General features: G+C 44.7%; 1 protein-coding gene across 1 annotated transcript in view; it reads right to left on the bottom strand.

The window, feature by feature from the left end:
* Positions 1-4,336: 4,336 nt before the first annotated feature.
* SLC5A12 (solute carrier family 5 member 12) overlaps positions 4,337-22,379 on the bottom strand; it is a 127,761-nt gene continuing 109,718 nt past the window's right edge. Inside the window, exons 12-15 of the mRNA XM_063944331.1 lie at positions 12,329-12,528; positions 10,964-11,067; positions 8,817-8,950; positions 4,337-5,046 (exon numbers count right to left, since the gene is read on the bottom strand). Coding sequence (XP_063800401.1) covers positions 4,885-5,046; positions 8,817-8,950; positions 10,964-11,067; positions 12,329-12,528 — 600 coding nt within the window. The 3' untranslated portion in view covers positions 4,337-4,884. The remainder of the gene's footprint in view (positions 5,047-8,816; positions 8,951-10,963; positions 11,068-12,328; positions 12,529-22,379) is intronic.

The following is a 22,379-nucleotide window of genomic DNA, read 5'->3' as shown; positions in this document are numbered from 1 at the left end:
CCCACTATTCGTCGAATGGGATATAAATAGTAGAAAGGTTACCCCGGCCCCCTGGCGTTTAGGTAAACTCAGTCTTCTTCAGCCGGAGACCACGCAGGCGATCCAAACCACCTTGGATTATTATCTTTCTGAGAACTCTTCTCAGGAGACGTCTATATTCACATTCTTATGCGCCCTCAAAGCAGTAACACGAGGGACGGCGATTCAAACAGCGGCTAAACTTAAAAGGGCATATCGTAAAAATTTGAACAAGCTGAGCTTACAGTCGCTTCCCTGGAGAGTTCTCACAAGGCACATCCACACGATAAAGCCCTTTCTTAAGTCATTGAAAGAAGCAAGGGAGGCGGTAAATGTTTTCTATCTAGCGGAGGTCCAACGCAACCTACATAGACTGAACCAAAAATGTTATGTTTATGGTAACAGGGCTGGTAGACTACTGGCGAGGAAGCTGAGGGGTAGGAAGGCTAAAGAAAAAATTCATATTGTCCACTCGGATAGGGGTAAAAGAGTCTACGATCCTGACAAAATTGCAAATGTCTTTGCATCCTATTACTCTAAATTCTACAACTTGAAGGGGGATTCTTCTACTTTTCAACCTACGGGCGTAGATGTTCAGAATTTTCTGAGCAACTTTCCTCTTCCCTCGCTGTCATCGGAGTCTTGTAGCTCTCTTAGTGTGCCTTGGACTTTAGCCGAAGTCAAAAAGGCTATTGGCTCCCTTCCAGCGGATAAGGCCCCGGTACCCGACGGTTATCCTTCTGGTTTCTATAAATCCTTTAAGGAGAGCTTGGCCCCGGTGCCCTTGTCGGTGTTTAATGAAGCCTCAGAGGCTGGCCACTTCCCCAAAAAGATGCTGGAAGCTCAAATCATCACCATTCCCAAACCGGGAAAAAACCCTACCTCCGTCCAAAATTTTAGACCAATTGCTTTATTAAATACGGATCTAAAAATTTATGCCAAATTAATTGCTAACCGTATCAGTCCCCTTCTCCCTTCTCTTATCAACCCTGATCAAGTGGGCTTCGTTTTAAACCGACAGGCCCCGGATAATACGCGTAGGGTGATTAATGTGATTGAGCATTCTGCCTGTAGAAGAGAACCCCTCCTAGTTTTGTCTCTGGACGCCGAAAAGGCGTTCGATAGATTGAACTGGGATTTTATGAGATTAACTCTGGACAAATTTGGCTTCTCTGGAAGGATCTTAGACTCTATCCTGGCTCTCTATTCCTCACCCAGTGTGCGGGTCTTTGTTAACGGATGCCTTTCATCACCCTTCAATATCTCTAACGGCACGCGTCAGGGCTGTCCGCTATCTCCTCTTATTTTTGCGTTGCGATAGAACCCTTGGCTGCTTGCATTAGATCCCGGGACGCGATTAGTGGCCCTGTTATAGAGGGCATTTCTCACAAAATTAGCTTGTTTGCGGACGATATTCTGCTATGTCTTTCTGACCCTGAGGCTTCCTTGCCAGTTCTTCATGACGTCCTTCAAAGCTATTCAGATGTTTCTTTTTATAAATTAAATACAAATAAAACTGAAGCCCTCCCACTCAATATATCTCCGACTGTGGTCTCTAGGTTGAAGGATTTGTACAAATATGCCTGGAAGTCCTGCTCCTTGAGATATCTAGGGATTAACTTAACCAGAGAAGATAACTTGATTGAGTGTAATTATGCCTCGTTATTAAAAGCGTTTACGGAGCTGACTGGGGAGTGGATGCTACAGGAAGTGTCTTGGTTGGGTAGGATTGCTGCTGCCAAGATGGTCTTATTGCCAAAATTAATGTACCTGTTTCGCGCCATACCAAGGCCCCTTCCCAGACTCTTCTATAATAAATTTAATCAGGTCCTGATCAGATATGTGTGGGGAGGCTCTAGACCGAAAATTGCAAAAAAAATTCTTATTCTGCCCAAACTGTCTGGTGGGGTAGCTTTCCCAGATATAGAAAAGTACCATGCTGCATGTCTGATAAGTCAGTCTAGAGACTGGTTTGACACCTCGAGCCTGAAACCTTGGGTTATTCTGGAAGCTTCTTGCTTGGACGCTGTTTCTCTCCCTGATTTGTTTTGGTTACCACTGTCTGCTGCTCGGAGTAGGGCTGGATCCTGCAAGTCTATTAAAACGACCCTAGATTCATGGCATAAACTAGTACTCTCTTCGGAAGAGATTAATTTACCCGCCCCCTGCCTGTCGTTAACTGCTCTTATGTCATTGATTCCTAATGTTTCCCTAGAGGAGTGGATTCGGAAGTGGCTCTCCACTGTGGGCGATTTATTTGTAGGAGACGTCTTGATGTCCTTTTCTCAATTGCAAGAGAGATTTGGGATTCGGACTCAGGATTTTTTGAAATACCTGCAGGTGAGAAGTTGGTTACACTCATTTACTCCCTCACCTCTCCACAAACCTTCTCTTCCGGCTTATATTATAAGCCGATTGGAGACGTCCTCGCATAAATATGGGATTACGTGGTGGTATCAATTTCAATTGACAAACGGCACACAGACAAAATTAAAAGCTCAGACTTTATGGGAAAGAGATTTGAATAGGTCCTTTACTGATGCAGATTGGGATAGTATATTTAGATCTTGTTTTAAAATCTCCAAATGTGTTAACCACTCCGAAATGTTCTACAAGTTTATACAGAGGGCCTACTTCACTCCTGAAAGACAACACAGAATCTGGCCTTCACAATCTAAATCATGTTGGAGGAAATGCGGCTCTACGGGGGATATCTTTCATATCTTTTGGGCATGCCCTCGTATACAACCACTTTGGAGAGAAGTTTTAAATATGGCTAGCATGGTGTTAGGGCTCAGCAACCCCATGGACCCAGCTCTAGCACTATTTCATTTGTACGCAGATCGCCTCTCCGCAGGTGATCGCTACGTCTTGGGGCATATCTTGATAGCCACTAAAGCTGCTATAGCACAATTGTGGAAATCTGAGAATATTCCCACCTTTGCGTTCATTCAAAATAAGATTCACAAACATTTCATTTTCGAAACAGTGGAGGCTAAATATTCCTCCTCGGCTAACTCTATCCACTTGAAATGGTTAGGATGGTCCGATTATAGGAGTAGAGAAGGTAGGCTAACCGTTTATAGCTCTCCAATTGATATGTCTGTGCTTGGCCCTTCCTAGATTGACCTCTACATGAATGTTGTGATACCAGATATTTTCTATGTATATTGTATTTTAGTCCTTACTGGTTTTTCTTTTTTTTTTCCATGTCTTTTCTCAGTGCTTTCTCCTTTTCTTGTATCTGAACGCCTAATGTAGCCAATTGTATATTCATCCGACTGTGCGTTGTTTGTATTTTGCATATGGTAACCATTCCGGACTTCCCCTGTGTTTCCCTTATCTCTTTTTTCTGTTCCCCATTTCTGTGTGTAAACTCTTCAATAAAAATTTAATGTTTAAAAAAAAAAAACCCCAGTTTGTTGGCAGTGCAGCTTTTAGAAGTATTATTATTATTATTATTATTATTATCCTTTATTTATAAAGCACCAACATACTATACACTGATGTATATTGAGGGAATAATAATACAATCAAATTACTCACTTTTACAGGGGTAAATGTAGCCTTGGAAATAGATAAAGTAGATAAGTTGTCCAAAGCAACCAATCAGCTTTGAGCAACTTCTCCACTTTATTTCTCTCCAAAACTTGATACATTTCCCCCAATGACAGGCAGAGGTGGCCCTGCCCAGACCTCCCAACCATCTTGATTTTAGTGGGAAAGTTCCTCTTGTTGGGCATTGTCCTGCCGTCTCACTCACAGGCCTCAGTTTACAGTGGCTGTGGGCAAAGTAGGAAGGACTCTCTCTCACCTACTACTCTGTATATAGGAACAGCAGTGCATCCATACACTAGGGAGAGGAACTGGGCGCAGCACTGGGCATATCTCCGGCTAATAAAAAAATTAGAGCTATGATTTACAGACAAACCACCGTACCACGAGTACACACCCTGAGTTTACAGTCTAAGAAGTGGAAACAATTGAAACAATTTGCCAACTGATAAATAAGATAGCATAATAACAATTGTAGAGGCTGCTGGGGACACATCTTGTAATTATGTCATGGAGGAAGCATTATACGCCATCATTAATAAAGCAGCCATTGGTGACTATCATTTCAGTGGTGTGGCGCAATTGATGCAGAACAGTGGAAGTTGAATACATAAAAGTTGAATTTATAGCTGCTGGCATCCATGCCAATTATCTGAAGCTCTGCACTAGACTAAACCTTTAAAGGGTACATTTACTATGCAGTGATAAGAGCGGAGAAGTGAGCCAGTGGAGAAGTTGCCCATGGCAACCAATCAGCACTGAAGTAACATCTATAATTTGTATACTATAAAATGATACAGAGCTTCTGATTGGTTAATGGGGAAATTTCTCCACTGGCTCACTTCTCCGTTCTTATCACTGTTTAGTACTCTCTAATTTCCAGACTGCATAGATTATCAGGAACATTGCTATCCTCTACTGATTTTATGTAAATACCCCCTTCTACCCCACACACTGCACCCCTGTACCCCAAACAAATTTTATTATTGTAAAAAATCTGTGTAAATACCAATATTATTATTTTGGATGACATTAACATGGTATGAGTAGTAGGGCTTGTATTCTTTCTTAACATATTTTTTCTTAATCCCATTAAATACATGTATTTTACATTTGCAATTTATGCCAAACACAGGATTAATAAAAATAAAGGATAAATACTATACACTTTAGTGACATAATTCTCAACACAACAGATATACTAACCATGTTCTATTTACAGAACAGCCATACTCAGGTAATAACAATTTGTTCTAACTGCCGCGGTACATGCGTCAGGTGCAGCAGTGCACATCAAGGTGACTGCAAGATCTACATGTGGCTCTCTTTCTCTGTGATTGGGTTTGTGTAGGAGTTTTCATGAGCATTATAACCGGGTGGAGGTTTCTGTAAGGAATTGTTGTCGTACACGTTTTCCACTGATTTCTCTGTTTCTGGTGTAATCATGACATCTTTCTTCAAACTAATATGATCCTTGTAAAGAAAAAAAAAAAGGGTAAATACATTTAGAAACAATACTTGGGATAAATACATAGGGCCAGATGTATTAACCTGGAGAAGACATAAGGAAGTGATAAACCAGTGATATGTGCAAGGTGATAAAGGCAGCAGCCAATCAGATCCTAACTGTTAATTTACATATTGGAGCTGATTGGCTGCTGCCTTTATCACCTTGCACATATCACTGGTTTATCACTTTCTTATGCCTTATCCAGGTTAATACATCTGCCCCATAGTTGCCTATGTTATAAGGCTACTCTCTGGGAGAAGCCCAGAGAGGACATGCTGCCAGCAACATTGGGGGGGGGGGGGGGGGGGGGGGGGGGCTGGCTGCCAGTCGCTAGGCCTCACCCCCAAAATGCCATGATTCACTGGTACGTGATGGGAGCAGGGCTTAATAATGCAAATTCATGTCATTTAGCCCCACCCCTCCATATAGCATTGGGATTCTCATGTTAATCTCCCCATACTACCCGCTTCACTAGAAAGTGGGTAGAATATGGGAGATCTGGACACTCTTCCATGGGTACAATGTTTGGTACTTCCCGAAAAACTTGCAGGAGTGTAGGCAAGTATAGATAAATAATGTGGTCAGCTGATCTAATTGTGCAAATGTTACTACTTTATAAACATAACATATATAGTCTCATTTAAAGTTAGGAGCAATGTGATAATTACTGTAGGTGCAAGTTTATAGATAAACCATGCAAGAAGTGCAAATGCATCCTATCTGCATGTAGGAAAAATACTGTTCTTGCATGTAGTATGCAATACTAGTTGAGCTAGAACACCATCCCCTTCCAAGAATGCTCTCTCCCTGCTTCTCTCATAATGCACTGGTTGCTGGGCGAATCTGTGTCTGATATCACAGGGAGTGAGTCACACATACAGCCACCCCGCGCATGCGTGCACCGGATGCATGCGCTGTACAGATATATACAGACGTCTTTTGCATTTGCAAGAGACATTATCAGACAACTAAAAAGTCTTTGCCTGGACAAACCTTTACTACGTCTGTTCCCGCATTAGAAATTATTTTAATATGAATCTTTTTCTGTTTTTTTTTTTTAAATAGACTCCTCTGACTTCACTTTTTACTTATGTAAATATCAGAGACTCCTATTTATGATAATTGTCATGTGCTGCACTAGACATACTGTAAAACATACACTAAACTCAGTGGCGGAACTAGCGAGCGGTGGGCCCAGGTGCGACAAAATGCTTTGCCCCCCCCCCCCCCCCCCACATCCAATCCAAGTCCACCCCATCACCCCTGGAGAGGATCTTATGAGGGGGACCTGCTTAGGGCCAGAGAAATGGATACCTAGCAACAGTGCCGTAACTAGATATTTTAGCACTGTGTGCAAGAAATGGCATTGGAGCCCCACCCCTGCATGCAAAACAGGGGCAGTGCGCGCCGTAGGCGTGCGCAAAAATACATAGTGGCGTGGCTTCGTGGGGAAGGGGTGTGGCCATAAAATAATACCAATTCATAAAACAGTGCACAGTAGTCTCCATTCTTCAAATTACGCCGCACAGTAGCACCACTACACCAGGTAGAGACCCTTTTACACCTTACAGCGGACAGATTCCTCATTCTACACATTACGGCAGACAGCGTCCCCTTTTTACACATTACGGCAGACAGCGTCCCCCTTTTTACACATTACGGCAGACAGCGTCCCCCTTTTTACACATTACGGCAGACAGCATCCCCTTTTTACACATAACGGCAGACAGCGTGCCCTTGTTTCACATAGCGGCAGACAGCGTACACTTTTTACACATAACGGCAGACAGCGTGCCCTTGTTAAACATAGCGGCAGACAGCGTACACTTTTTACACATAACGGCAGACAGCGTCCCCCTTTTTACACATTACGGCAAACAGCGTGCACTTTTTACACATAACGGCAGACAGCGTCCCCTTTTTACACATTACGGCAGACAGCGTGCCCTTGTTACACATTACAGAAGACAGCATCCCCCTTTTTACACATTACGGCAGGCAGATTCCCCCTTTTTACACATAGCGGCAGGCAGATTCCCCATTTTTACACATAGCGGCAGGCAGTCCCCCTTTTTACACATTGCGGGCAGGCAGATTCCCCTTTTTACACATTGCGGCAGGCAGTCCCCCGTTTTTACACATTGCGGCAGGCAGATTCCCCCTTTTTACACATTGCGGCAGGCAGATTCCCCCTTTTTACACATTGCGGCAGGCAGTCCCCCGTTTTTACACATTGCGGCAGGCAGATTCCCCCTTTTTACACATTGCGGCAGGCAGTCCCCCATTTTTACACATTGCGGCAGGCAGTCCCCCGTTTTTACATATTGCGGCAGGCAGTCCCCCGTTTTTACACATTGCGGCAGGCAGATTCCCCATTTTTACACATTGCGGCAGGCAGATTCCCCCTTTTTACACATAGTGGCAGGCAGTCCCCCGTTTTTACACATTGCGGCAGTGAGATTCCCCATTTTTACACATTGCGGCAGGCAGTCCCCCTTTTTACACATTGCGGCAGGCAGTCCCCCTTTTTACACATTACGGCAGGCAGATTCCCCATTTTTACACATAGCGGCAGGCAGTCCCCTATTTTTACACATTGCGGCAGGCAGTCCCAACAAAGAAAGAAAGAAAGAAGGAAAGAAAGAAAGAGACAGAAAGAAAGAGACAGAAAGAAAGAATTATACTTACCCTCTCCGGCGTCTCCGCTGGCTCAGGCTCCTCGGTGCAGCGTCAGACGATTCCCGGGCTGGAGAGAAGGAGGAGGAGGGAGGTGGAGGAGGGAGCCGCAGCAGCGCTGTGTCATTGGTGGAGACGCTGCTGCTGCTGCCCCTCTGCTTCACTATAGGCTGTTCTCGGAAGACAGCCTATAGTGAAGCAGAGGGGCAGCAGCAGCAGCAGCAGCAGTGCCTCCACCAGTAGTAAAGCGCTGCTGCGGCTCCCTCCTTCGGCTCCCTCCTCCTCCTTCTCCCCCGTACCGCTGCTCCTCTCCTCTCTCCGGGCGGCTGTGCGCTGCGGGCAGCGGTTGCCCGCAGCGCACAGCGGCATGTAATGAGTCAGTTTGACTCATTACATGCTTTGGGCCCCTGGACAGAGGCGGGCTCCAGTGCAACGCACTGGTTGCACTGGCGGTAGTTCCGTCTCTGACTAAACTAGTTTTTCTTCTGACAACTGCATACTTGCCTAACCTCCTGGAACAGAGACGGGAGGCTCCCGAATCTCTGGTGGCCCCACGGGAGAACAGAAGAGTATTCAAGTCTCCAGGAGTCTCTCTGTGTCCTCTCACTGCAGCCCAGGGTGATGCTTCCTGCACTACCATGATTGTAATTGCAGCATTGCAGAGCGGGGGCCGGAGCCAAATTCACGTGCACCACTCACTTATGCTGTACTAAGCCCGCCGCTGTGTTGCCCTGGCTGCAGAAAAATTGGCAAGTATGTACCTATTGTACTATGTTAGAAAAATCAAAGAAAAAACCCTTCTTGGGACAAAGCAGTACTATATAACCTAATAATGGTTAACAGTGTAATTAGTAATATACAGCAGTATTAGTACTGTTACAATGCTGCTGTCACCTTCTCAGTGCCGACACATCTCCATTCAGCCACTCAGTTCCTACTGTAAGTAGTTGTATTCCTGTTCACTTACTGTGGGCCACAGTGCAGACACATAGCCTTTACTGTGTGTAGTTCTCCCTGTAACCAAGTGTTTAGCTCAATCCTGTAAGAGTGCACTCACCAGATCTTCATCTTCATCCTGATCATGTGGCACTCCGCACCAACACTTTTTCTTGTACGTATCCGACCAGAAGCACACAAGGTTGCAGACTGGTCTGATGAGCAACGGTCTAATATTCCTTCCATGCTCACGACCTAAAATAGAATGATTTTTCAGAATCAGTTAATGTTTTCAGTGCTAGATAAATGGGGCTTCCTCCTTGTCACTATAGAAAACTATTGGGACTGCTATTGTGAGCATAAATAGGGGAAATCTGCTATGGTGCCCCCTTGTTAAATGGCCCCGGTACTCTAAAGTGCTGCAACCTTCCACAAATTACAGTTTTTCCGGGGACTGAATGCTTATTTTTTTTTATAGTAATTAGGCCCCTAAATCAGTTAAGTTTATTTAATTAGAATAATGGTATCTGCCTATGGGGCAGAAATAAATAGGCATTAGGTATTCCTGACAATGGTGATCAGTGAAATCTGGATCTTATCTTCATAAAATCACTATGGGCATTATTTTTACACAAATATATCAATATCTCTTTAACCCTTTGTTGGCTGCAGGTGAGAAGGAGAAAACTACTCCATGAGGAACAGGGTGGTCATCGAAGCTCCCTGAGGATATGCAGTGCTAGATAATGGTTGAGAACGATGGGGCTTGTTAAAAAGACCCCTAAGTACTTGTCTGTTCCCCTGGCTTTTCTGTTGCTCAAGACATTGATGGCAAAGGAACATACCTCTACTTGTGTGCATGTTGCAAATGTGATGAGGTAATTATCTCTCAATGATATATATTAGCATATCTAAACTTAAAATATCTGATCAAATGTAAAGAGGAATTTTCATCCTGGTAAGATGCAGATTTCTGGAGCTAGCTCTCAATCTGGATGTATTTCTGTATGGGCCTTTATCATGATGCCTTACTACAGACAATTACATGGCCCTTAGTGGGCACTATTATCATGTAGTTTAGGGACTGCCGGTAGTCAGAGAAGCCGTGAAGGGGCTCGGCAGCTTATCATGTATTTGCAAATATATGTAACAAATATCTCTGAAATTATATCACCATATAGTTTTCAAATATTTTTACAAGTATTAGTCAGTGTGCTGGGGGGACACCAGGGGGGAGAAAGCACAACCCTTTCTGTTTGCTACAGTATTTGCTATGACTCCTCCCCTTTCATGCACCTGATAAGTATTGCCAGAGCGATTGAGCTACTAACACTGTGTTTGTTTACATGTGTGAGTAGGCATTGTATGGGGTTAGAATTTGGAAGACATGTTGGTCCCTGTGGTGCTAATGGGAGATCCCAGGGGTGTCTCCTAAGGTAAGCTAGCCTTCATTCTGGATGTATTTCTGTATAGGCCTTTATCATGAGGCCTTACTAGAGACAATTACATGGCCCTTAGTGGGCACTATTATGATGTAGTATAGGGACTGCCGATAATCGGAGAAGCTGTGAAGAGGCTCGGCAGCTTATCATGTTTTTGCAAATATATGTAACACATATCTGAAATTCCATCACCATATAGTTTTCAAATATTGTTACATGTATAAGTTGGTGTGCAGGGGGATACCAGGGGGAAAAATGCACCCCCCTTTATTTGCTGTAACCCCTCCCTTTTCATGCACCTGGTAATAATTGCCAGAGTGATTGAGCTGCCACCACTGTGTTTGTTAAGATGCAGATTTCCCCTTCAGAAGACCAGTAAATGCCAATTTTAAGCGGGATGTGCCGAAGATCACATGATCTCCCCCTACATCCCGACCCCTCACCATCCCGACGGTCGGCATGCCACCCAACAGAGACTATTCCCACTCGTGGGTGTCCACAATACCCATAGAGTGGGAATAGAACCCGTGGAGACTGCAGCGTGGCGAGCATAGCGAGCCTGCAAGGGGCTAGCAGCACTCACCCTTCCCCCCCTCCCCTGCCGGGATTCCACTGCCGGGATCCCGGTGTCGGTAAGCTGACCGCCAGTCTCCTGACCGTCGGTCAGCCATACCACACCCTTTTAAACACATATCTGAAGTGCTACTAGAGGCCTTTTTAAGTTGGATCAAGTTTGCCTTTGAATGGATTGTGATTTTGCTCGGTTATACCTGGCAAATAAACCGTCACATCAAGGCATGATTGGAAACAAACAGCGTTCACCTACCTGTAATAAAACTGATCAAAAGCCCAGAGATGATGCAGCCAAGGCAGCCAACAGCGCTATAGTAGAGGTATGATAAACTGTACCAGTTATCTGCAAGCAGAGACCTGGAGAAGAGAACATGTACTGTAACATCACTTGAATAACAAGTACTGTGTTCTAAAATAGCATGTGATTGTTTTATCAAGGGGACTGCAAAATAGATCGGGACAGTTTATTATCTATAATGAATGTGATTGCGTTTGTGCATGTTTGGAAGGAAAAAAAATGTTACAAAATACCGTACCACCAGATACAGAATAAAGCGCCAGGTAATAAATTATTGGGTGGTGCAAAATATAAATTGTGCCAATAATAATGTATTGCATAAGTATTTTTGAATGATATAAAAATGATATGCCAAAAATAGCTGGTGCAAATGGTTTTGAATATGCTCGTCTGTGTGCCCCCAGTTCTGTAGAGGGAGGGGATAGTCAACAGAGCATCTGAACGTGCACATTAGCACAGATTATGCTGAGATGACTGTGGAATTCATGTGGGGGTAGCCAGTTGACATGTGTTGGTATGTTAATAACAGGGACATATGTGCCGAGATCAGTGTTCTGGGGAAAGAGAGGAAGAGAGTGACTCAGTATTAGATATTGGAAGGATCAGGGCTCCCCAATAGGGCAGAATAGTGATGTGAGGCACCTGCTAAGTGAAGGTAAGAATTTGGGATGTGGACTGAAAGATAGACAGTATGTACATAGACAGACAGGCAATAGATTGACCTGCAATAGGTTGACATGGTCAAAATGTTGACATGTTCAAAAGGTCAACATACAAATGATCAACACAGAAATGGTCAACACTTTTTGTTATTTTAACCCTAAAACTAGTGCCTAACCCTAACCCTCCCCTAGTGCCTAACCCTAACTCTCTTCCTAGTGCTGAACCCTAACCCTCCTCCTAGTGCCTAATCCTAACCCTCCTCCTAGTGCCTAACCCTAATAGACTCCTTCCGCAACCTAAAACAACCCTCCACCAAGTGCTTAAACCTAACCCTAAAACTAATGAAATATCATGAAAAAATGTATGCCGACCATTTAACTGTCAACCTTTTGACCCTGTTGACCTGTCAGCCTTATGGTGTCAACCTGTTGACTGTCTAACTATACCATCCAGGTATCAAGAATTTGTACTGCCAATAAAGTTTATATACAGTACCAAGCTTGTTAAGAATACTGTAAGTAGTACTTGGTATCTAAATAAAAGACAATTAGAACTCAGTGCTTCTTATTGTGTGTACATGTTAGCAATATAACTTTATTTAAAATAGTTATAATCAAATAAAAAACATGATTGATAACTAATGAAGTTCATTTTTACCTTTCTGGCTCTATGGTGGTTGTCAGTGTAGTAGGTATGATGGTGGATAATGTGGCGTTGATGGTTTCATTCAATAATTTGCATTCATCTGTCCTCAGTATAAGTGGGAGCGTCTTGGATGCTGGAGCAGGATAGATAAATCCTCCAATAGCAACCCAGAGAGCCAAGGTGAGTCCAGTGATGAGACCTCCTAGAGCGCCCTAGAAATTGTGCAGAGGTTAGAGACTACAGAAACCATAAGTCAATCATTACTACTGAATGTATTAATCTGATATCCATAATACTAGTAGCAATTAAGAATGTCTTCATTCTAGGACACCAGGAGCCAATTAATAAAGGGTTCTCCACCCAAGTACAGTATAAAATAACTTTGTGTTGTCAATACATAGGTGTTCATGATCCTGCATTAGTTCAGTGGGTCTTTGTGGGATCTCAGTGTTTTTTTCGTATTGCAGTTTCTGCAGTATACAGAAGACATAAATGTCATCAAGAGCTCTGCAGCGCCCCAGTGTAAGGGAGGTGGGGGATAATTTGGAGAAGCTGTGCCCAAATGCATATGGCTGCTCTATTTTGGTAGTGTCATTACTACTAGAGATGAGCGCCTGAAATTTTTCGGGTTTTGTGTTTTGGTTTTGGGTTCGGTTCCGCGGCCGTGTTTTGGGTTCGAACGCGTTTTGGCAAAACCTCACCGAATTTTTTTTGTCGGATTCGGGTGTGTTTTGGATTCGGGTGTTTTTTTCAAAAAACACTAAAAAACAGCTTAAATCATAGAATTTGGGGGTCATTTTGATCCCAAAGTATTATTAACCTCAAAAACCATAATTTACACTCATTTTCAGTCTATTCTGAATACCTCACACCTCACAATATTATTTTTAGTCCTAAAATTTGCACCGAGGTCGCTGTGTGAGTAAGATAAGCGACCCTAGTGGCCGACACAAACACCGGGCCCATCTAGGAGTGGCACTGCAGTGTCACGCAGGATGTCCCTTCCAAAAAACCCTCCCCAAACAGCACATGACGCAAAGAAAAAAAGAGGCGCAATGAGGTAGCTGTGTGAGTAAGATTAGCGACCCTAGTGGCCGACACAAACACCGGGCCCATCTAGGAGTGGCACTGCAGTGTCACGCAGGATGGCCCTTCCAAAAAACCCTCCCCAAACAGCACATGACGCAAAGAAAAAAAGAGGCGCAATGAGGTCGCTGTGTGAGTAAGATTAGCGACCCTAGTGGCCGACACAAACACCGGGCCCATCTAGGAGTGGCACTGCAGTGTCACGCAGGATGTCCCTTCCAAAAAACCCTCCCCAAACAGCACATGACGCAAAGAAAAAAAGAGGCGCAATGAGGTAGCTGTGTGAGTAAGATTAGCGACCCTAGTGGCCGACACAAACACCGGGCCCATCTAGGAGTGGCACTGCAGTGTCACGCAGGATGTCCCTTCCAAAAAACCCTCCCCAAACAGCACATGACGCAAAGAAAAAAAGAGGCGCAATGAGGTAGCTGACTGTGTGAGTAAGATTAGCGACCCTAGTGGCCGACACAAACACCGGGCCCATTTAGGAGTGGCACTGCAGTGTCACGCAGGATGTCCCTTCCAAAAAACCCTCCCCAATCAGCACATGATGCAAAGAAAAAGAAAAGAAAAAAGAGGTGCAAGATGGAATTGTCCTTGGGCCCTCCCACCCACCCTTATGTTGTATAAACAAAACAGGACATGCACACTTTAACCAACCCATCATTTCAGTGACAGGGTCTGCCACACGACTGTGACTGATATGACGGGTTGGTTTGGACCCCCCCCAAAAAAGAAGCAATTAATCTCTCCTTGCACAAACTGGCTCTACAGAGGCAAGATGTCCACCTCATCATCACCCTCCGATATATCACCGTGTACATCCCCCTCCTCACAGATTATCAATTCGTCCCCACTGGAATCCACCATCTCAGCTCCCTGTGTACTTTGTGGAGGCAATTGCTGCTGGTCAATGTCTCCGCGGAGGAATTGATTATAATTCATTTTAATGAACATCATCTTCTCCACATTTTCTGGATGTAACCTCGTACGCCGATTGCTGACAAGGTGAGCGGCGGCACTAAACACTCTTTCGGAGTACACACTTGTGGGAGGGCAACTTAGGTAGAATAAAGCCAGTTTGTGCAAGGGCCTCCAAATTGCCTCTTTTTCCTGCCAGTATAAGTACGGACTGTGTGACGTGCCTACTTGGATGCGGTCACTCATATAATCCTCCACCATTCTATCAATGTTGAGAGAATCATATGCAGTGACAGTAGACGACATGTCCGTAATCGTTGTCAGGTCCTTCAGTCCGGACCAGATGTCAGCATCAGCAGTCGCTCCAGACTGCCCTGCATCACCGCCAGCGGGTGGGCTCGGAATTCTGAGCCTTTTCCTCGCACCCCCAGTTGCGGGAGAATGTGAAGGAGGAGATGTTGACAGGTCGCGTTCCGCTTGACTTGACAATTTTGTCACCAGCAGGTCTTTCAACCCCAGCAGACTTGTGTCTGCCGGAAAGAGAGATCCAAGGTAGGCTTTAAATCTAGGATCGAGCACGGTGGCCAAAATGTAGTGCTCTGATTTCAACAGATTGACCACCCGTGAATCCTTGTTAAGCGAATTAAGGGCTCCATCCACAAGTCCCACATGCCTAGCGGAATCGCTCCGTGTTAGCTCCTCCTTCAATGTCTCCAGCTTCTTCTGCAAAAGCCTGATGAGGGGAATGACCTGACTCAGGCTGGCAGTGTCTGAACTGACTTCACGTGTGGCAAGTTCAAAGGGCATCAGAACCTTGCACAACGTTGAAATCATTCTCCACTGCGCTTGAGACAGGTGCATTCCACCTACTATATCGTGCTCAATTGTATAGGCTTGAATGGCCTTTTGCTGCTCCTCCAACCTCTGAAGCATATAGAGGGTTGAATTCCACCTCGTTACCACTTCTTGCTTCAGATGATGGCAGGGCAGGTTCAGTAGTTTTTGGTGGTGCTCCAGTCTTCTGTACGTGGTGCCTGTACGCCGAAAGTGTCCCGCAATTCTTCTGGCCACCGACAGCATCTCTTGCACGCCCCTGTCGTTTTTTAAAAAATTCTGCACCACCAAATTCAAGGTATGTGCAAAACATGGGACGTGCTGGAATTTGCCCATATTTAATGCACACACAATATTGCTGGCGTTGTCCGATGCCACAAATCCACAGGAGAGTCCAATTGGGGTAAGCCATTCCGCGATGATCTTCCTCAGTTGCCGTAAGAGGTTTTCAGCTGTGTGCGTATTCTGGAAAGCGGTGATACAAAGCGTAGCCTGCCTAGGAAAGAGTTGGCGTTTGCGAGATGCTGCTACTAGTGCCGCCGCTGCTGTTCTTGCGGCGGGAGTCCATACATCTACCCAGTGGGCTGTCACAGTCATATAGTCCTGACCCTGCCCTGCTCCACTTGTCCACATGTCCGTGGTTAAGTGGACATTGGGTACAACTGCATTTTTTAGGACACTGGTGAGTCTTTTTCTGACGTCCGTGTACATTCTCGGTATCGCCTGCCTAGAGAAGTGGAACCTAGATGGTATTTGGTAACGGGGGCACACTGCCTCAATAAATTGTCTAGTTCCCTGTGAACTAACGGCGGATACCGGACGCACGTCTAACACCAACATAGTTGTCAAGGCCTCAGTTATCCGCTTTGCAGCAGGATGACTGCTGTGATATTTCATCTTCCTCGCAAAGGACTGTTGAACAGTCAATTGCTTACTGGAAGTAGTACAAGTGGGCTTACGACTTCCCCTCTGGGATGACCATCGACTCCCAGCAGCAACAACAGCAGCGCCAGCAGCAGTAGGCGTTACACGCAAGGATGCATCGGAGGAATCCCAGGCAGGAGAGGACTCGTCAGAATTGCCAGTGACATGGCCTGCAGGACTATTGGCATTCCTGGGGAAGGAGGAAATTGACACTGAGGGAGTTGGTGGGGTGGTTTGCGTGAGCTTGGTTACAAGAGGAAGGGATTTACTGGTCAGTGGACTGCTTCCGCTGTCACCCAAAGTTTTTGAACTTGTCACTGACTTATTATGAATGCGCTGCAGGTGACGTATAAGGGAGGATGTTCCGAGGTGGTTAACGTCCTTACCCCTACTTATTACAGCTTGACAAAGGGAACACACGGCTTGACACCTGTTGTCCGCATTTCTGGTGAAATACCTCCACACCGAAGAGCTGATTTTTTTGGTATTTTCACCTGGCATGTCAACGGCCATATTCCTCCCACGGACAACAGGTGTCTCCCCGGGTGCCTGACTTAAACAAACCACCTCACCATCAGAATCCTCCTGGTCAATTTCCTCCCCAGCGCCAGCAACACCCATATCCTCCTCATCCTGGTGTACTTCAACACTGACATCTTCAATCTGACTATCAGGAACTGGACTGCGGGTGCTCCTTCCAGCACTTGCAGGGGGCGTGCAAATGGTGGAAGGCGCATGCTCTTCACGTCCAGTGTTGGGAAGGTCAGGCATCGCAACCGACACAATTGGACTCTCCTTGTGGATTTGGGATTTCGAAGAATGCACAGTTCTTTGCTGTGCTGCTTTTGCCAGCTTGAGTCTTTTCATTTTTCTAGCGAGAGGCTGAGTGCTTCCATCCTCATGTGAAGCTGAACCACTAGCCATGAACATAGGCCAGGGCCTCAGCCATTCCTTGCCACTCCGTGTCGTAAATGGCATATTGGCAAGTTTACGCTTCTCCTCCGACAATTTTATTTTAGGTTTTGGAGTCCTTTTTTTTCTGATATTTGGTGTTTTGGATTTGACATGCTCTGTACTATGACATTGGGCATCGGCCTTGGCAGACGACGTTGCTGGCATTTCATCGTCTCGGCCATGACTAGTGGCAGCAGCTTCAGCACGAGGTGGAAGTGGATCTTGATCTTTCCCTAATTTTGGAACCTCAACATTTTTGTTCTCCATATTTTAATAGGCACAACTAAAAGGCACCTCAGGTAAACAATGGAGATGGATACTAGTATACAATTATGGACTGCCTGCCGAGTGCAGACACAGAGGTAGCCACAGCCGTGAACTACCGTACTGTACTGTGTCTGCTGCTAATATAGACTGGTTGATAAAGAGATGTCTATGTAACTATGTATGTATAAAGAAGAAAGAAAAAAAAACCACGGTTAGGTGGTATACAATTATGGACGGACTGCCTGCCGAGTGCAGACACAGAGGTAGCCACAGCCGTGAACTACCGTACTGTACTGTGTCTGCTGCTAATAATATAGACTGGTTGATAAAGAGATGTCGTAGTAGTATGTATGTATAAAGAAGAAAGAAAAAAAAACCACGGTTAGGTGGTATACAATTATGGACGGACTGCCTGCCGAGTGCAGACACAGAGGTAGCCACAGCCGTGAACTACCGTACTGTACTGTGTCTGCTGCTAATATAGACTGGTTGATAAAGAGATGTCTATGTAACTATGTATGTATAAAGAAGAAAGAAAAAAAAACCACGGTTAGGTGGTATACAATTATGGACGGACTGCCTGCCGAGTGCAGACACAGAGGTAGCCACAGCCGTGAACTACCGTACTGTACTGTGTCTGCTGCTAATATAGACTGGTTGATAAAGAGATGTCTATGTAACTATGTATGTATAAAGAAGAAAGAAAAAAAAACCACGGTTAGGTGGTATACAATTATGGACGGACTGCCTGCCGAGTGCAGACACAGAGGTAGCCACAGCCGTGAACTACCGTACTGTACTGTGTCTGCTGCTAATATAGACTGGTTGATAAAGAGATGTCTATGTAACTATGTATGTATAAAGAAGAAAGAAAAAAAAACCACGGTTAGGTGGTATACAATTATGGACGGACTGCCTGCCGAGTGCAGACACAGAGGTAGCCACAGCCGTGAACTACCATACTGTACTGTGTCTGCTGCTAATATAGACTGGTTGATAAAGAGATGTCGTAGTAGTATGTATGTATAAAGAAGAAAAAAAAACCACGGTTAGGTGGTATACAATTATGGATGGACTGCCTGCCGAGTGCAGACACAGAGGTAGCCACAGCCGTGAACTACCGTACTGTGTCTGCTGCGACTGGATGATAAATGATATAAAAAATATATATATATCACTACTGCAGCCGGACAGGTATATATTATATATTATATAATGACGGACCTGCTGGACACTGTCTGTCAACAGAATGAGTTTTATTTTTATAGAATAAAAAAAACAACAACACACAAGTGAAGTCACACGACGAGTGTTTAACTTTTTCAGGCAATCACAATATAAGTATACTACTAACTATACTGGTGGTCAGTGTGGTCAGGTCACTGGTCAGTCACACTGGCAGTGGCACTCCTGCAGCAAAAGTGTGCACTGTTTAATTTTAATATAATATTATGTACTCCTGGCTCCTGCTATAACCTATAACTGGCACTGCAGTGCTCCCCAGTCTCCCCCACAATTATAAGCTGTGTGAGCTGAGCAGTCAGACAGATATATAATATATATAGATGATGCAGCACACTGGGCTGAGCCTGAGCAGTGCACACAGATATGGTATGTGACTGAGTCACTGTGTGTATCGCTTTTTTCAGGCAGAGAACGGATATATTAAATAAACTGCACTGTCTGGTGGTCACTCACTATATAATATTATGTACTCCTGGCTCCTGCTATAACCTATAACTGGCACTGCAGTGCTCCCCAGTCTCCCCCACAATTATAAGCTGTGTGAGCTGAGCAGTCAGACAGATATATAATATATATAGATGATGCAGCACACTGGGCTGAGCCTGAGCAGTGCACACAGATATGGTATGTGACTGAGTCACTGTGTGTATCGCTTTTTTCAGGCAGAGAACGGATATATTAAATAAACTGCACTGTCTGGTGGTCACTCACTATATAATATTATGTACTCCTGGCTCCTGCTATAACCTATAACTGTCACTGCAGTGCTCCCCAGTCTCCCCCACAATTATAAGCTGTGTGAGCTGAGCAGTCAGACAGATATATAATATATATAGATGATGCAGCACACTGGGCTGAGCCTGAGCAGTGCACACAGATATGGTATGTGACTGAGTCACTGTGTGTATCGCTTTTTTCAGGCAGAGAACGGATATATTAAATAAACTGCACTGTCTGGTGGTCACTCACTAGTAAACTCTCTGCACTCTCTACACTTCTACAGTACTCCTCCTAGTCCTAAGCTCCAGTAAATCTCTCTCTCTTATAATCTAAATGGAGAGGACGCCAGCCACGTCCTCTCCCTATCAATCTCAATGCACGTGTGAAAATGGCGGCGACGCGCGGCTCCTTATATAGAATCCGAGTCTCGCGATAGAATCCGAGCCTCGCGAGAATCCGACAGCGTCATGATGACGTTCGGGCGCGCTCGGGTTAACCGAGCAAGGCGGGAAGATCCGAGTCGCTCGGATCCGTGTAAAAAAAGCTGAAGTTCGGGCGGGTTCGGATTCCGAGGAACCGAACCCGCTCATCTCTAATTACTACAGATGGATTGTCTAGAATCAGATAAATCAGATATGGGGGCTAGTACAGACAGCAAAGGATTTGCGTCCTGATGTTCAAATTACCAATGTTCAGTACCTTGTGCATGAGCAGGGCCCGTTCCGTTCTGCGACACAGGCCGCAGTCTGGCATCAGACTGTAAGTGATTGACAGTCTGATGTCATTTGGGGGCAGGGAGCAGGCAGTGATGGCCTCTGTTTGTGAAAATGGAGGCATGTTGCTGCTGTTTAGGGGGAGGGAAGAGGCCAGGATCTCCATTTTCCGGACTTCTGTGAGGATCTGCAATGGGTGGCTTGTGCGACACCATGGGTACCACAAGCCATCCATTGTTGATGCAGTGATCCAATGACTGCATCCTAGGACAGCCGGCATCCCGGCCGCCGGTAAATGGTATGTATTCTGTAACAAAGCCCAAAACCAAAATCATAACATGAAAATGTTTTTAGAGGAAAAATGGAATTATTTTTAGATGGAGTAGTGCGCACTTAAAGAGAATTTTGCTGCAGACTATTAGGATACCAAATAAGCACAAGCACCAGTGCTAAATAGTAATTGAATAAATGAAAACAATGTATCTGTAGAGAGCGCTATTCTCTTTGAGGGAGATTGCAGTCCAAATTAATGAGTCTGATTTGTATGAGAACAAAACAACATGTATTTTATTTGGACAAACTACCATGAGTATAAAGTGACACAGTGCACATAATCATGGATATGGCATTAATACATTCAAAATATAAAGATAAAAAATAAAAAGTATTGCACAGACCCTTTAGTAAACAATAGCATGTTAACATTTGAAGGCAGTCTTAAGTAGTGATGAGCGGATTCGGATCCTCGGAAACCGAACCCCCCTGAACTTCACCCTTTTTACACGGGTCCGAGCCATACTCGGATTCTCCCGTATGGCTCGGTTAACCCGAGCGTGACCGAACGTCATCAACCCGCTGTCGGATTCTCGCGAGATTCGGATTCTATATAAGCAGCCGAGCGTCGCCGTCATTTTCACTCGTGCATTGGAAATGTTAGGGAGAGGACGTGGCTGGCGTCCTCTCCGTTATTGTTGAACTTGATTGTGCTTTATTGCTTAATTGTGGGGAGGACTGGGGAGCAGCTGTATAATATAGGAGGAGTACAGTGCAGAGTTTTGCTGATCAGTGACCACCAGTTTTATCCGTTCTCTGCCTGAAAAAAACGCTCCTTATCTGTGCTCAGTGTGCTGCATATATCTGTGCTCACACTGCTTAATTGTGGGGACTGGGGAGCAGCTGTATTATATAGCAGGAGTACAGTGCAGAGTTTTGCTGACAGTGACCACCAGTATACGTTGTCTGCCTGAAAAACACTCCATATCTGTGCTCAGTGTGCTGCTTTATTGTGGGGACTGGGGAGTCGGGACCACCAGTATAATATTATATAGGAGGAGTACAGTGCAGAGTTTTGCTGACACAGTGACCACCAGTATATATAGCAGTATGGTACGGAAGGCCACTGCTGTACCTACCTCTGTGTCATCATTAAGTATACTATCCATCTACATTCTAATTCTATACCTGTGGTGCATTTCAGTTGTGCAGTTTGCTGACACAGTGACCACCAGTATATATAGCAGTACGGTACGGAAGGCCACTGCTGTACCTACCTCTGTGTCGTCATTAAGTATGCTATCCATCTACATTCTATACCTGTGGTGCATTTTAGTTTTGCAGTTTGCTGACACAGTGACCACCAGTATACTATATATAGCAGTACGGTACGGAAGGCCACTGCTGTACCTACCTCTGTGTCGTCATTAAGTATACTATCCATCTACATTCTATACCTGTGGTGCATTTTAGTTTTGCAGTTTGCTGACACAGTGACCACCAGTATACTATATATAGCAGTACGGTACGGAAGGCCACTGCTCTACCTACCTCTGTGTCGTCATTAAGTATACTATCCATCTACATTCTATACCTGTGGTGTATTTTAGTTTTGCAGTTTGCTGACACAGTGACCACCAGTATACTATATATAGCAGTACGGTACGGAAGGCCACTGCTCTACCTACCTCTGTGTCATCATTAAGTATACTATGCATCTACATTCTATACCTGTGGTGCATTTTAGTTGTGCGCAGTATATATAGTAGTAGGCCATTGCTATTGATACTGGCATATAATTCCACACATTAAAAAATGGAGAACAAAAATGTGCAGGTTAAAATAGGGAAAGATCAAGATCCACTTCCACCTCGTGCTGAAGCTGCTGCCACTAGTCATGGCCGAGACGATGAAATGCCATCAACGTCGTCTGCCAAGGCCGATGCCCAATGTCATAGTAGAGAGCATGTAAAATCCAAAAAACAAAAGTTCAGTAAAATGACCCAAAAATCAAAATTGAAAGCGTCTGATGAGAAGCGTAAACTTGCCAATATGCCATTTACAACACGGAGTGGCAAGGAACGGCTGAGGCCCTGGCCTATGTTTTTTTTTTTTTTTTTTTAAAT

This window comes from Pseudophryne corroboree, chromosome 11 (genome assembly GCF_028390025.1).
Source record: "Pseudophryne corroboree isolate aPseCor3 chromosome 11, aPseCor3.hap2, whole genome shotgun sequence".
Taxonomy (NCBI): domain Eukaryota; kingdom Metazoa; phylum Chordata; class Amphibia; order Anura; family Myobatrachidae; genus Pseudophryne; species Pseudophryne corroboree.
This window is presented reverse-complemented; position numbering and strand designations above follow the sequence as displayed.